The sequence below is a fragment of the Lutra lutra genome, chromosome 7, assembly GCF_902655055.1.
Source record: "Lutra lutra chromosome 7, mLutLut1.2, whole genome shotgun sequence".
Classification (NCBI taxonomy): domain Eukaryota; kingdom Metazoa; phylum Chordata; class Mammalia; order Carnivora; family Mustelidae; genus Lutra; species Lutra lutra.
Window position 1 is genome coordinate 25,027,220 of NC_062284.1, and position 16,187 is coordinate 25,043,406.

Here is a 16,187-nt window from a genome sequence, read left to right on the forward strand (position 1 = left end):
ATTGGGTTTTAATTTATCTTTACAATGAAATGAAATCAACATGGGAATTGGTTATGACAGCAATCGCCTATTCCTACGAGAATAATCCTGTACTTACCTTGAACACATTCACTGACTTGTGAAGTAGAAATATGAGACAAGAATGATAAATGTGTTTATGGAGCTCATCCTAGGGAGAGGCATGTTGTGTGAGCCACTCTCTGGGAGGTCACTATTTACCCAGGTGTTGGGAATTGAGTATTTTGGAAAACATGGCACCTTTCAATGCAGTAGAAGAGGTAATTGATCCAAGGCACACTAGCTAGTGTCCTGGGAAAATTTAATCCACCTGGGCAGCTCTTTGCCCCACGATTCATTGTTACTCTGACCGATGGCTCACATAAGATGAGAGCCAGAGTCAATTCCATGAGTAACAAATAGTTCACCCATTGTTCAGTTTTGCTTACATAAAAATGGCCAGAAATACAGACTTGTTTTCAGGTGGAGCATTAAGTAAGAATTATGAGATGGTTCATAATTTCAAGCCAGGAGATTCAAAGTTAGACATGTTCTCTTTAATCAAACACACCATGTGGGACTAACACTAGTGGGGTTATCTACTAGATGCTGAAAATGAACACCTACAGCTGTGACGTGCCTGTCCCCTTAAAACCAGTCCCAAACGTGTGTGGCATCTTGTCTGAGATAGCTCCTAGGTGAAAATGTTAATTCCAAAGCTGCACAGGGGAAAAGTGCCTTTAATCTGAATGACTGAATATGTCAAAAATTCTGGGTGCTGGCATTAAAAACACATGATACTGCAGACGTACATGTAATCTTCAAACCTAACAGGAATATTATCATGACATACTTTCTACTTCATTTATGATTCAGGGGGGAAATGAACGTCTCATGGTATAGACAGTGAAACCCCTCTACAGTCCTGGGGTCGGTGAACAAGAAGAACACTTGTTTATAAGATTACTCAACTCTTATCAGTCTTTCTCTGTAAGGATTTATGTAGTAGGGCTCTTGAGTTGTCTCAAGTATATCTGAATATGGGTAATAACCAACTGTCAGAGCAAGATTCTTCTGTACATTTGAGCCCCTATGAAGCATTTTGGAAAGACAGGACTACATAGAAAATTAACTTTTTATTATGTTCAGTTGTTGAGAAAGAAATATCATTATATTCCAAATTCAACTTTTCTTCCCTTACTCAAGATGTCTGGACGTGGGTAAAAGCCACCTCACATTAGTGTCAGAGGCCTGGGTTCAGAATTCATCAATACGGCTCGCTCACTGGCTCCAGTAACTACTGTGGAGTAATGAGAGGTCATTATAACAGAACAGAGAACCAAATTCAACTCTCTTCTGTCAGCACAGAGTTCTGCTTCTCAATATTTCTCACAACTTTTAAAAATGGAGAAGCTATAAAATAATTTTATTAGAAGAAGAGTAATTTTCTTCTGAAATGGAGTAAAGCAAACACATACCCAAGAATCTTAAAAAGTTGGTTTTTTTTTACAGAATATACGTATGTATTTGTGTGTGTGTGTGTGTGTGTGTATGTGTATATGTGTGTAGTTACAAACACTATTTATAGTATAGCTATTATGTTAACTTCATCGCAGTGTCTACAAAGTTGTGGATCCCAGTCTTGGTGCCAAATGCATATAAAAAGCTCAAAAGCTATTATGACTATACCATGCAAATTTATATCCAGAAAACCTTGGTAAGCAGACTGCAACTCTTCTGAGCCCCATGGGGTCTCTGCCTTTGATAGTTGGGTACCTCAACTATGCATCAAAAAATGTTTTGAATCATTTTTCTCCCAGAAAGAATTAATGTCACAGTTCTGAAAAGTATAAATTGTACACTTAAATCGGTCACTGACAGTTTTGTCCATGTTCATTTGCATTTTGGGGTCCCTCTTCTGCATGTGGAGCTCACTCCTTGAATCACTGGATACAGAAAAATATATACCTGAAGTATTGAAAGGGATAAGGTCTTCACAAACGCCTTTTTTTTTTCTTTAACATGTTAACAATGATAAGGCCACTTACAAGGTTTTTCCCAATCTCTTTTAACTTTTAGGATCCCTCATTGTTACCCATGGAAAAAATTAAAAAAAAAAAATGTCAGAGGAAAGCCCAAGACCAAGAAATCACTGGCTAATCTCCAGATAAAAAATAAAACCAGAGAGGAGCAGGTGGAAGAAGATGTTGAAGAAAGCTCGGAATGAAGGAGGGGAAAGGGTATAAAACTGGGCATTGCTTTTAGCATGAGATGTTGCGGGTTATATTTTACCGGACATTGGGTCTTGAACTGTGACAGACTCCCACAAATTAAAGGTTGTCATGGCCGCCAAAGAAAAATCAAGTAGTGGTCAGCTTACGGTGATAGCCCACACCGCGTGCATACTCAGGGAAGGTGGTGCCTCTATCTACCCAGAGAAAACTGGTGCCAGCTAATAGAGTACTGGAAGAGATTTTGGTCATTGGTTTAGGACAGAACAAAGAGGGTGAGGCATATGTGGCATGTTGGGATAAAGTATTAATTTAGCAGTTCTTTCCTGAATATTTTGCTTTTTTTTCCCCTCCAAATGCTTAACTTCACTGTGACATCTGTTTGCACAACTGTAGTCATTTCAGTTTATGGAGGCCTGTGATAGAAATATTGTTTACAAAAAATATATCATCTTTTTTTTCTTTAGAAAGATCTCATCTAAATAGTAAGTTAAGGTTACGTCTATGAAACCGGTGCACCTTGTCTTGCTTCTACGAGCTTTAAAAAGTCCAAATACTTGATGAGGCTGTGGATCAGAAGGAACCAAAAGTGACTGTGTTTGTTGTCAGGTTGCTCTCCTTTGCCTCAAGAGAACGGTCATGGGTCACTGGGTGATGTGTGGTGTGTACTGGTCATATTCCTGCAGCATCCTAGCTAGACTAGGAGTAGTTCGATGTGCTTATGAAATATGTCAGATACAGAAATAAAGGTATGAAGATGTTTTGTGGTTTCTGAAATTGAACAGTAGAAGTGTTTTAAGCCTCAATCTTAATTCTAGGTAACAGAAGTAGTTACATTACGTAAAGGAAAATATGACATCGCATGCTGCCATGATAGCAAGCATTAAGAAAGGAAATTTTGGTAAATATACATATATATGCATATTATGCAAATATATTTTCTATCAACATACAATGTTATAAGAGTGATTGATAACGTAAAGACAAGGGGGAAAATCATCCTAGATGGTTTTACCTTAGAGTAACAAATAACCTGAGACGTCTATGCTTTCTGTTAGATATCAGGCCTAGAAATCCATACGAGATGTGGAGCACATTTTCAGTGATTGAAATGTCAACTAAACATTGCCAAAACATGCCACTGTGTTCCTGCATGACAGGTAAGCTGGATCCACTCCAAGTAAACAAAAGAATACACTGTACATCAGAGTACTTACAATAAGATGCCATCCATTTCCGATGGGTTTTCAAAAGATGGGCATTCAGACATCAGCTTGGGATCTGTGTTTAAGACAACAGGTGAGCACACACCCGTGGCTCACTTCATCCATTAAACCAGTACAGAAAAAGTATGCCCGATGAAAATAAACCCCATCACCAAATAAACTGAAAGCCTTCACTTAGTAAACAGAAAGGATATGAAGTGTGTGACTCATTTTAACCTAGCAATATCACTGTATGAGTTTTTGAAGTTTAACTAAGAGTTTCTTTCTGATTTTTAAACTAAAACATCTAACTTATGATAATAAAAGACACATTTTGGGATGATATTGTGTTTCACGCCCTCATTCTCAAGGCATAATATTTAGACGATGCTTGTCCCTTTCAATTAAAAAAGAAAAAACTATGACTTTCTTTAATATGCATCTTGTGTTGAATTGTCCATAGCTGCAAAATGTATATATGTATGTGTATTTGTTCGGCATACACGTGGGTACTCATACCCATGTGTATAAACATAAACACATACATCCTCATATACACGTGTATTTTATATATATGCTGAGAAAGTTCACATATATATACAATTGCGTATGTATATATGTGTGTCTGCATGTGTGTGTCTGTGTGTGTGTACAGGTATAAAAACTTGACAGGCAGAGTAATATTTCACTCAGTGTTAAATGAAGTCTTTGAAAAATCAAGTACAGTCACTCAGTTAACATAGTACAGCCAGTAAACTAAGTTGAAAAGAGAAAAAGTGAATGGAAACACGATCCTGGACCATCTGTCTATGGCATTCACATCGGTTAGATCAGGGATCTTAATTTTGAGCTGTGAAGACCTCCTCCGTAGATGGGTCTTCTTGTGCGGGATGCTTCTGTCCCCCATGTGTCGCCCATGCCCTTCCCTAGGCATGCTCTGTTTCCTGTACTGGATTCCTGAGTTGTCAAAGGGTCTTGCTGAATTCCTGGTATCACCAACACCGCCTGTGACCTCATTCATTTCATTGTGAACCTCCAGCGATGTTAACAGAATACTTCCATGAGCATCCACCTAATTGAAGAAAATACACATCGTTAGACAGCTAGCATGCCAGTAAATCTAATTTTCATATACAAACCCAGCAAGACTTATACCATGCAATCATGTCACATACATTATGAGAAATTGCACATCTGTCAAACCCAGCCCTGTTTTCATGGAAGACGTCATTTTGAAGGCTTAACTACAGTTTAGAGATTTTATTTCCTTGATTTAAAAATTCTCACATAGGAGATTAGATTAAATAAAGGGGGCTTTTCAAATTGAAATTTCCTATTATGGATACAAATTCTTACTAAAGACAAAAAGTACAAATTCTTTTTAAGATGTTAACTTAGGTGTCTTCACCATTTTTCATAACTTGACACTGGATGGAAACTATACTTTCTCAATCTTCTTTAGAAATCAGCTTGTCCCCTTTTCTGACTATACAAAAATACTCACATTACCATAGAGAAACAAGCAAATATTCCTATGATGAATGGACACTCCTGATGACTTTGATGGGGGTAGATACAGACTCCTACCCAAGTATGATCTCCTTACCCAATCCTGGTCCTGGCAGGAGGCCTCTTTTTTAAGAGTTATATTTATGATAGACTAAAGCCCGCCCGCCACCCCCCCCCCCCCCGCTGCTCACATTGGAGCCAAACTTAAACATTTTATTCTGTGGCAAATAAAGCTTCAGACTTTTCATGATGATGTCAATGGTCCATTTGTTTATTTGTTGGTCTGCCCTGAAATTTCCACAGAGCATACCTGAGGCTAGGGGTCCTCAATGGGGTCCTTTCTAAAGGGTCTGTCATCCCCTCTCTGAGCAATGCCAATCCGTCTCAGGGGCACATGGCCCATTCCATAGTCCCCTCGGTCTCACAGCTCTCCAGCATGCTTTATGTTCCCCCAGCTGTCTTCATTCCTTTGCTAGAGGGCCATCTTCCTTATCCTATCTCTGTCTGTGCAAGCCCTACCCTTTCTTCTAGAACTAGATTAAGTGTCTTTGGTTTCTTCCATGGAACTTTCACAAAATTAATTATTGTGTGGAGCAATAATGTATTAGAACATATTAATTTGCACATTCCCATCTTCTGTATACTTTTTAGTTTCATTAAAGGCATTGTGCTAGATATGGAGGAGGTGAGGTATGGAGAGACGATTCCCAACTAAGAAGAGGCAGGTGCCTATGCAGACTTCCAAGCAGTACCAAGACTACAGGTGGGGTGACTTCCAGACACCAAGTAGCCCAGACACAGGAAAGGCTGCAAACCTTTTGGGGGTCACTCAGGCTCAGGCACAAAGGCACCAACACTGACTCTGAGATGTCTAACACATGATTTGGAGTACCATTCAATCATGCTTGGGAAAGGAGAGGTGTGGTCATCAGGATGTCACCCCTTACTCCCCAGACCTGTGAGTATGTTCTTTATAGGCAAAAGGGACATTGTAAACATATTTAACCTTATAAACCTTACAATAGGGAGACTAGCCTGGATTATTCATATGAGCCTAATCTAATCACACGAGCCCTCAAAAGTATAGGGTATTCTCCAGCTGGAAGCATGAGAGAAAGAGAGATGTGGCAGAAGGAGAGAGCAGAGGGATTTGCGGTGAGAAACAATGGATTCTCTATTGATAGAGGGCACTGCAGATAAAGCATAGGAAGAAAGGGGGCAGCCTCCAGGAGCAAAGACTGGCTGGGTGCTTTTTAAAATGGCTACATTTGTGGTAATTTGCTATGATAGCAATCAAAACTACCACAGGAGGAGAGAGGGAAGATTTCAGAGGAGAAATGCATTTGAGTTGGGCCTCAAAGAATGAGTAGACATTTTCCAGCAAAAAGCAGAAAAAAACCATCACAAGCAAAGGCCTGAAAAATGACAGAAGTGTTTTGAGAAAGGCAAACCAGCTGAGTGGGACTTTGCAGAGAATGGGTCCTGGCACATGCTAAGCTCACAGTTGATGGGATGGTAGTCATTCTTATCACTGTCATTACCATCTTCCTAACATTTTATAATAAGAAAATACTCCCCCTGATGAACAGGAATGCACATTAGAGTCAAGCCAGTAGGGGTTTCTGTATATTGCATCAAAGAATTTCAACTTTATGTTCCAGGTAGTAAAAAGCAACAGTGATTTCTAGGTAGAAAAGTGACATTCTTCTGAAGTACAACAGAAACTGCAGAGTAGAGATGCATCTGAGAGGAGGGAGTAAGGAGAGGGACCCCTATTGGAGTGCACTGCACTCCTTCTGTTTCCTTTAGCGCAGTCTAAAGGAGAAATGCAAAGAGGCTGTGAGCAAGGCTCCCCTCCCGTCACTGCAGCAAATCCCAGCACTCCCAGCATGTGCTGTGTCCACACAGCAGTGGTGCTCCACAATCACCACTCTCTTCTGTCTCTTCTCAGTGAAGAGAGGGGTGGAGAGAGAGTTGCCTGCTGTCCTGCTCCCACTTGGCCTTTTGGCCTTTCCTGAGCTCTCTGCAGAAACACTCATACCACCCGGGCAGGGTGCAAGGGGACAGGGTAGCAGCAGCAGGCACACATGAGCCTGGTCTGTACTGAGTTCTCCTCCATGATGCTGCCTCTGAACTGTAGGGCCAGCAGCGCCATAGTGGGGAGGGGTCCTGAAGACCTATGGTCTCCTTAGAATGGAGGACAGCCAGCCTGGGGGTGCTGGGAAATGCAAATGGACCAAGAAAACACCCAGATAATGGGGAGAAGGCCCTTCATGGAGACCCATTCTTGGGGGTAGGGACAGACCATTGACAGTTCTGTCAGAAGCATTAGAGTTCTGCTTTTTGCTTTTTTTTTTTAATCCAGTAGAGGGAAAAATTCGAACGGGGCTTGTATCTAAAAAGTACCAGGAATGTTAGACCTTTGTAAGAATTTGGAATATGTGTTCCATGTCTGTTCTTTTTGTTATCTTGCCCTGAAATGGTTAGCATTAAAACTCTTACCAAAAAAAGAAAAAAAAAAAGTCATTGAAACCTCCAGTGGTTTGGGAGATAGTCCCTCACTGTAAGAAGAGGCTGTGGAAGGAGAAGTCTGAGACACACATTAAGGTGTGGCTGAAAGGGAGGGGCAACAAAGGAAAAGCCAGCAAAGGAGTGGGCACAAGACAAGCATGTCCTCTGTGGAAGTAGTCACTCTCCCTAAGAAAGGGGTGATTTGAACCCACTTTGAAAGCTATGGGTAGCTAGCTGCTAAGACAGCAGAGAGGAGAGCGCCATGGGGTCAGCTGAGCTGGCCTTTATACAAAGGAAAATTAAAACCAGTGTTCTAGAGGAGAGAAGCCTCTTAGTAGTCTCTTCTCTCTCTTTAGTACCTTCCACCATGCTTTATGCCACACAGGAGAGAACAGGATGGTGAATGAGCTGTACAGCTCACTCGGATATCTTTTTCTTGAGAGAGAGTCAATCAGTGTATTTTAGTACTGCAATGAGTAGGTGTGATACCCTACAAAATATGTTTTTGAATTATGACAAGAAATATATTAACTTATCACTTATGGAGATTTTACAAACTGAGATCACTTACCAAATTGGCTCAATTAGACCTTATTTAACTGACCAATAGTTTAAATAGACTTTTTAAAATAGTAAGCTGATATATTTAAAACAAAATTTATCTAAATTTGAGTCAGAAAATAATCAAAGGTGGAAGATGCTTGCTTGTTTTTTTTTGTCTGTGAAATGTATACTTTCCAATAATAATAAATGATTTACTATATATTAATTTGAACCTCAGAGGACTGAAATTATTTTACTAAAGGTAGAAAAAAAAAGAAAACACCAATTAACTCGAAAAAACGTTCTCTCCATTTTATGTAATATTTCAGATACAACAAAACCATGAGACAAAAAGCCTAGTGGTCCACTTAGGAAGGTGGATACCTCATTGGAGACATGCACACAAGAGGTCCAGACTCTTGGGATTTTTCATGTAAAAAACTACTATATATCTTCTTCGTACCATGCCCTGTGTGAGGTGAGAGACCCTACCAGGTGAATAAGAAAAGACCCTTAAGGGGTCTAACAGGTGAGAGTTTCAAGTATTCAACAAGCATATTAAAAAAAAAAAAAAACCGCATAATGAAACTTAAACACATTTTTAAATACAGGCCAGCAATACAATCTCTTTTTTTAGTTATAAACAATGCCATATGAAAAGCTCCCTCTATCAAAATCTAGGAGATTATAATGACTTTGTAGAATGAAATACTAAATGAGGAGAAGTCTCTTTTTAAAGGGAGAGGAATATTTTATGAGAGACTAAGTCTGATCAATGTCAATGGTTCTAATGATTTAGCTTCAACTGGCTTTAAAAAGTTGTGTTTGAGAACTGTCCCTTCTCCTCCCATTAGAAAAGTGAAAAAAACACACCACATCAACAGAACATTGTGTTCTGATGATGAATACCATGGACTCATTCAGCATCATGAGTCCATGATGGCTCATTCATGGACACACATTCCATGACCATTTATCATATCTGAGCCACAGTGTGCATATTCTGGTAGATGCCAAGAATCAAATGCTGTTTAGCAGAGAGAGCATGGTAGCCGTGTGAAATGTAACATGCCATTTCCTAAGTGTGGAGCCTGTGCTGTGGAAGTTAGAAGAACAGAGACAAAACCAACTACTTGAAGAAGGGAGTGACAGAGGCAGAATGGAAAAGTAGTAGAAAAAAAATATCCAGGGCATGTCATGGAGAAGAGCATCTGGCTGAGGTCTTGAAGGAGGCTAAGCTGGGGATGAAGAAGAAAGGGATTCTGGAAAGAGAGAATCCAAGGCAAAGAGATGATAATGTACACAGTGGTTTTGGGAAGCACACAGGAAGAATGGAGAAAACACAAGAAGTAAGGTCAACTGAATGCTGAGTTGGTTTTTCAAGACTTAATGACAAATTTGTTTGAATCGATATCCTGTCTTCTCAAGTCCCTTATGGCCTGTGCTGTGCATTTGGGAAAGGACTTCGTGAGGGCAGAGATCTAAGTGTGTGCCCTTGATTTTAGTGAAGGAAACCTACCTTGAGAGAAGCCAAACCCAATATCATTAATAATTGACAGAAGCGGAGGGCTCTTGGGTGCTTTGGACATTTATGGCTACCTTGCAGCTGTTTCGGGACACAGCTTGTATGAGGTAGGTCTCAAGCACCAACACTATTTTCCACGATTTCTACTTCAGAGTGGGTGAACACTTGTAATGGAAACAAAACAATAATCTTGAAAGGAACTTGAACGTATATTGGATAATAAGAGCTTAGTGTAAATTAGTTTGGATGCTTTTGACTTATAGTTTTTACATTTACATAGTTTTCATTTAAAAGTGAAGCAATGTGTAGAAAATTTCCAAAAACATTATGAGAAGATTTTCTTTTCCCCAAGGGAATTAAAGGCGTTATTAAAATGTGTTAAATCTTAGAAACTAAACATTTTAAACAAATATGTCCCCAAAAGATGCTAATCTTTTTCTATCAGCTAAAATTTAAATCTTAAAACAGATGGAAGTGGTGTTGGTGAAACACAAGACTGGAATGCCCTGTAAAGGATGACAGATGATGACTTGCATCTCTTAAATACTTTAAATATTAAATATGAATACTTCATATTTTGAAGAGTCTGTCTCATATCTACTGTAATTAGAATCAATGAGTTTAATATAGCTTTTCTTCCTGTTCTATAACCTGGGCAGGCACAAATAGAAAACATCTCATGCAGAATATATCACAAAGGGGTTTTCATTTTTTTCTAGAATCTCTCACCAGATTAGCACTTTATTGATATTCATTCTCTAGCTGATCTTATTTTTTAGTAAGAGGAATGATGTCAAGTCTGCAGCTCTGATACGTTGGAAGGAATTATGACTTTCTGACACTTCATGAAGTTCCAATACCAATTGGTCAACTTGAAAAATATCAAAGGCTAGTAACCATAATACATGCAACACAATCAAAGACTAATTCTTGAATATAGAAACAATTCAGGAAAGCAAAGAGGTCATGCACACATAAATTAACGGCATGATTTACATTGTACCACTGGTCTGAGGATAAACTAAGTGAATATGAGAACAGTTTGAGCATTCATGAATCAACCACTAAGTTAAAATTGCGTACAACCACTGAATATAAGGAAAATCTACCTAAGGTTTTATAGGAAGGTCAATAACACCATCATCCCAAAGACAGTCATTGGTGGCACAGATCCCTCTTGGTGACCTGCAGAGCCCCCAAGGGAACCACCCTGACATCCCTTGTGGGACAGAAAATATGACCTCAGAAAGAAAATGGCAGTGCAAATTCCTGTGGTCAGTCTAGTGTCCTCTTTCAGTCCAAGGACAGGTGCAGCCCTCTGAGGGCCAGGGCTCCCATCTATAACACAGATGGACTTCCCTGAGGCTGTTGATGGCCACTCTAACAAACAACCCTGAAAGATATCACTGAAAGTGAATGAATGAATAATTATAATTACAAATTCTTGAAGGTGTTGGCCAGGTGCATAGTGCCATTTATTTTTTGCATGAAGTTTGTGATTCTTTTCTCACTTTCCCTTAACTCATCCACATTACATGATATAAGCTTTTGGGGGGATTCACTTCCATCTGAAAATTATCATTAAAGTCTTAAATGTGGGTCAGCAGTAATTTTTAATCCTTATTTTTAAGAATATCAAATATGAGTTTAAAACTATTATCTGTAAATTTGCATATCAAATTCAGACCTTAGCAGCTGATCTACAGTTAAAGATTTTTCAAATATGAACATATAAAGGCTTTAACAAAGCTGCTGGGAAAACACAGAAACAAATTTTTAGGAAAACAATAAAAATGGCCTTGGGAATAAAATATAATTTTTCTCTGCATCCGATTTACCATACAATATCTGATGTAAAATATTTTTCACATTCTGCTACTTTTCTCTGTGCATGTTAGAGGTGTTTCTGTTTTTGCTTTAAACTTTAAGCTTCACACTCAAGGTACCACAATAATTTGGCTGTCTAAACCATCTCATTTAGAAGAAAGGAAACAAATTTACAATCTGTTTAAATTAGGAGGGAATTTGGAAAAACAGCATTGTATGTGTATGTGTGTCTGTATATCGGTGTGATGGAAACAATAATGATGTGATGAATTCCAGTTTCCTTGGAAACAGCATGACCAAAGCATATTGTGTATTCATAGAGGGATGCAGACTTATTTAGCAACATAACAGTGTGCTACTAAGTATATTTTCCAGTAAGAAATTCAGAATAATTTTGCCTATGGAAGCCTGATTTCTCTCACAGATCCTGGGTTTCTCTGACCAACTCTATTTATGTTTTGCTGAAAGGATGGGAGCCATTTACATTTATTTAACTGCCTGCATTCATTCATGAGTGTTTGTGAACCTATTCTGGGCCACCAGTGGTCTACGGACACAGTGAATGCTCTAAAGGAGCTTCTGCATTCCTCTAAGGAACAGACCCATGACATACACTAAGACACTAAGAGCATGGGAAAAAGCAAGGAAAGACCACAGGCTTGAGAAATGAGTAAGTTTAGCAAGAAGAATTAAGTCATAAAGACATGTAGGAGCAACTGCAGCACGTACACAGGGAGAAATACATTTTTGATAACTTGATGGGGTGCAAGAGGTAAAATGATAAAGAAAAAAAATACACAGAAACTATAACATGCTTTCATTAAAGTACTGTTTATAATTCCAATGACATATTGTTTTTATTTAAAAAATGAATGACATGAAATTGCAAAACTACTTTGTAACCAGAAGGATGTAAGGATGCTAGGCTGGAGGGGGTGAACCCAATTTATGGTCTCTTTTGGAGTGTATAGCCCAAGGGCTTCCTAAAACAATGTACCGTCCTTGGCTACTGTTATCTGTGCCAGGCTCTGACTTTTGTGAACACACCTGCCAAGAGCCCTTGAACAGAGCACTGCTCCTCCCTTGCACTAAGGACCTTGGACTAGGGGACTATTCCAGATAGTGGGTAGATGAGAGAGGGGTCTGCCCTCTCAAAAAGAACAGTGACATGTTGGACAATATCATTTGTAATTTTATCACTAAAAGAATATTGCAACATTTTGGAAACATGCTTTTGCCTGTCAAGTTCAGAACCAACATCCCACATGGTATTCACATGTTCTGTTCTTTTCAGAGGAAACTGGAAGCTTGTGGCTTCTCCAGTTTCTGCACTAATTTTGGTTTTATCTAAAACTTGGTGACTTTCAGGAGGCCACATTGCAGGTTATGACCAAAAGCCCACACAACTCCCACTTAAAGATCAGGTAAGTAACTTCGGTGACTGATGAGTGGTAGGGGGCAGAGTGGGTCTGTGAAAGACATGAAGGTGAGTGGTCAGGCTGGTGGAGGGCCTACCCGGTTGCTTTCACTCTTGGAACGGTCATTCTTTGCCTTGGCTGTCTTTTCTGCAAGCTTCTTCTGCCTTTGTGGGCCTCTTCCAAAGAAAATGTAGTTGACAAAGGCATACTCCAGAAGGGCCAAAAACACAAAGACAAAGCAGCCCATGAGGTACATGTCAATGGCTTTGACGTAGGGGATTTTGGGCAATGTCTCCCGAAGGTGTGTGTTGATGGTTGTCATCGTCAGCACGGTCGTGATCCCTACAAAAGAAACAGAAGGGTGAGAGGCTGCAGCTTTGCAGTTCCATTCCTCACGTTTCACTTTTATATTTTCTCAAACAGCTCTAAATAGTTGGAGATAGTAGACTGAATATTATTAGGTGATCAGAAGGCAACAGAGCCTGAAACATGTATGGGCAGCAGGTAACAGCTCAGGTCAGGAAGCTGACATCTCTGTTCCCTGTGGGGTACCACTCCATGGCACCTGGCTCAGAGAGAAAATGGAGAAAACTGAGGAGAATGTGCTTTTTAAGAAAGTTGGAAGAAATGAAAATGATCCCAGAAATTAATACTAAGCACAGTGTGTCTGGATAAGAAGCTTCCAAGAAGAATGAATCTATGAAGACTCAAAGAAGAGGGTCATCTATGGCCATTAGTGAGGGCTCAGTGAGTCTGCTCATCAGAAGAAAACAATTCTTACCACAGTACTCTATGAAAAAGGGGAATGAGGCAATGATTTTTAAAATTGAGAGCAGACATGATTCAGTCCTGAGCTCAAAAAGAAAGGAGAATTTCAGGGAAGTTACCAAGGACAGATGATCTCACAGAGTCCTTTCCCTCCTCAACTAAGAGTCTATACAAGCTTTTCAGAACATGCATGATGAAGGGCTAACAATTTTATTCAAACTATAGAATCCTGCCATTCTCTGGGGGAATAGACTAGATACCACCCAACTTTTTTTAAAATGTCATAATGTTGAGTTCTCTAGATAGTAGTATATGAATGCTTTCTGTTTCCATAACAGAGCTAAGTCCAGCCTCTAAAAACATGTAAGGACCATATTTTGCAATTATACCATAGCAATGGACTTTTTTTTTTTTTCAATACAAATATCCCATATTGGATAATTTGAAGCCACAGAGAGGAGGGGACATGGCAGTGACATGACTAGAGTTTGATGAACTGAGTGAAGTCACACATGCAGGAAAGATGGATTGCTCACTTCTTGGTGGATAGTAAATATTACAACAGACTTGCTCTCTCTTAAAATATTAAGAAGTTTCAAGGAAGCAAGACCACTCCAAAGGGTCATCTCTTTTCTATCTGTTCAACTGGTGCACTGAATGCAATTATCCCTGTGTCTTCTAGGACCCAGTGGAGAGAAACACTTCCTCCTCATTACTATGTCAGGTCTTCCTTCAAAAAGGAGACTTCTGAAAGTGAAAGCTTTAGCCATGGTCCCTCAGTCACAGCAACCTGAAAAATATGTCACTGAGGCCAGGGGACAGGGCAGGACAGAGAGGTCAGTGTTCCCAAGATATAGGGCAGAGCTCAGACTGCCTCTACATATGATTCCACCAAAGGCACTTCTCTAAGGCCCCAGATCCCACCCAACTCTCCAGTGAGGATTTGTATTTATAAAGCATCTTAGTTTGATGTCCTCCAGATTCCCATCCCATAGTTGGAGGTAAGCATCCTTAGACTGTGTGTCTCACAGAGACAACCTCCAGACCACAGATCTCTACTTGCTCAGACCATCTGGAGGGCAAGGAATAAAGCCCAGTCTTCTGTCACTAGCACATGCTTTCCTTCCACCCACATCTAAACTGCTATGAAAAGTAGAGGAAGGAATTGAGGCACTGAGAAACTATTTTTGTGTGTACTGCAAACCATGAGAGCTTATGGAATATATGGAAATCGAATATGTCAGAATATTTTAAGGTTCCCCTTTAAAGTCACATTCATGTGCACCTGGGGACTTTTAAAATTTGAAAAATGGCAATGGGATGATTACAGTTTACAAATAAATGTGAAACCATGCAAACTGTCCAGAATTAGATGTTTTCACCATTATTCAAAAATTTTGTAATTTTGCTGTCACAACTTTTTCCCCTTCCAAACATATTTGGAAAACATGAATGCTTTGGTTCTCTCCAGTTGGCTCTTGTGGCTTTCTAGTTTACTATTTTGAGTGGACATGCGTGACACAGGCTTCAGTGGATGTCCTAGGAAATGGGCTGAAAGAACACAGGGATAGCAAGAGCCAGCACATGTCACAGGCACTCAGCCTGGGAAAAGCAGCCCTGAGGAAAACAGGACAGCAACCTGGCTCAGGCACCTAAACTCAGGCTCGAGGAGTCTCTTAATAGTATGGTTTTGGGATGAGTGCTCTGTTTGGGCTCATATTAGCTCTTAGTTTAAAAGGCCAGTGAATTTATTAATTCTTTGTATAATTTTGCTTTCTATCTAGATATTGTGGGTGGTGGTAGACAATAATGATTCATAGAGTTGGATGGTCCAGCCACAGGGCCCAGGCCAAAAGCTTAGCTCTATCGCTTCCCAGCAGCATGGCCTGAGACTTGATGGGTCCACACCATTGTCTAGAGCTGTTGTGAAGTTTAAATGTGATGCCTGAAAACCACTGGTGATATGTTAACAAACGGTAACAACAAATAATGGTATTTATTATTATCATTAAAGAAAGAGAAATTATTCAGGAGCTTCTGGTTTTCTGGCAAGAGACCTACAGCCACAACCTTGCTTTGAACTTCTGCTCTCTAAGGGGACCTATCCAACTGCAGTACAGATGACTGAATGGTGCTTTCCATGTTCTTCTACTAATTGTTAGTCTCAAATTATTTCTCATTTAGATTATGCTAATAAAATATTATATTTGGGGGCGCCTGAGTGGCTCAGTGGGTTAAAGCCTCTGCCTTCGGCTCAGGTCATGATCCCAGAGTCCTGGGATGGAGCCCCACATCGCGCTCTCTGCTCAGCGGGGAGCCTGCTTCCTCCTCTCTCTCTGCCTGCCTCTCTGCCTACTTGTGATCTCTGAGTGTCAAATAAATAAATAAAATCTTTAAAAAATATATTATATTTGAAAAACCGCATTTATAAAGCTATGAAATAAAAATATAATTTGCATCATTTAATCAAAAGATATTTTATTTCTCTTCTTTGTGATCAAAATCATGTGGACTGAATTATTTTAGTTTAAATTTTCCCTTTTAAAAGGACCAGTACTATTCACTTCAGGGTTTTGAGGAAGACCATCCAGTTGTTCTTCTTCTTCTTCTTTTTTTTTTTTAGATTTTATTTATTTATTTGACAGAGAGAGAC

At 39.6% G+C, this 16,187-nt stretch overlaps 1 protein-coding gene across 1 annotated transcript in view; it reads right to left on the bottom strand.

The window, feature by feature from the left end:
* Positions 1 to 2,841: 2,841 nt before the first annotated feature.
* GABRB3 (gamma-aminobutyric acid type A receptor subunit beta3) overlaps positions 2,842 to 16,187 on the bottom strand; it is a 225,380-nt gene continuing 212,034 nt past the window's right edge. Inside the window, exons 8-9 of the mRNA XM_047739117.1 lie at positions 12,864 to 13,108; positions 2,842 to 4,505 (exon numbers count right to left, since the gene is read on the bottom strand). Coding sequence (XP_047595073.1) covers positions 4,164 to 4,505; positions 12,864 to 13,108 — 587 coding nt within the window. The 3' untranslated portion in view covers positions 2,842 to 4,163. The remainder of the gene's footprint in view (positions 4,506 to 12,863; positions 13,109 to 16,187) is intronic.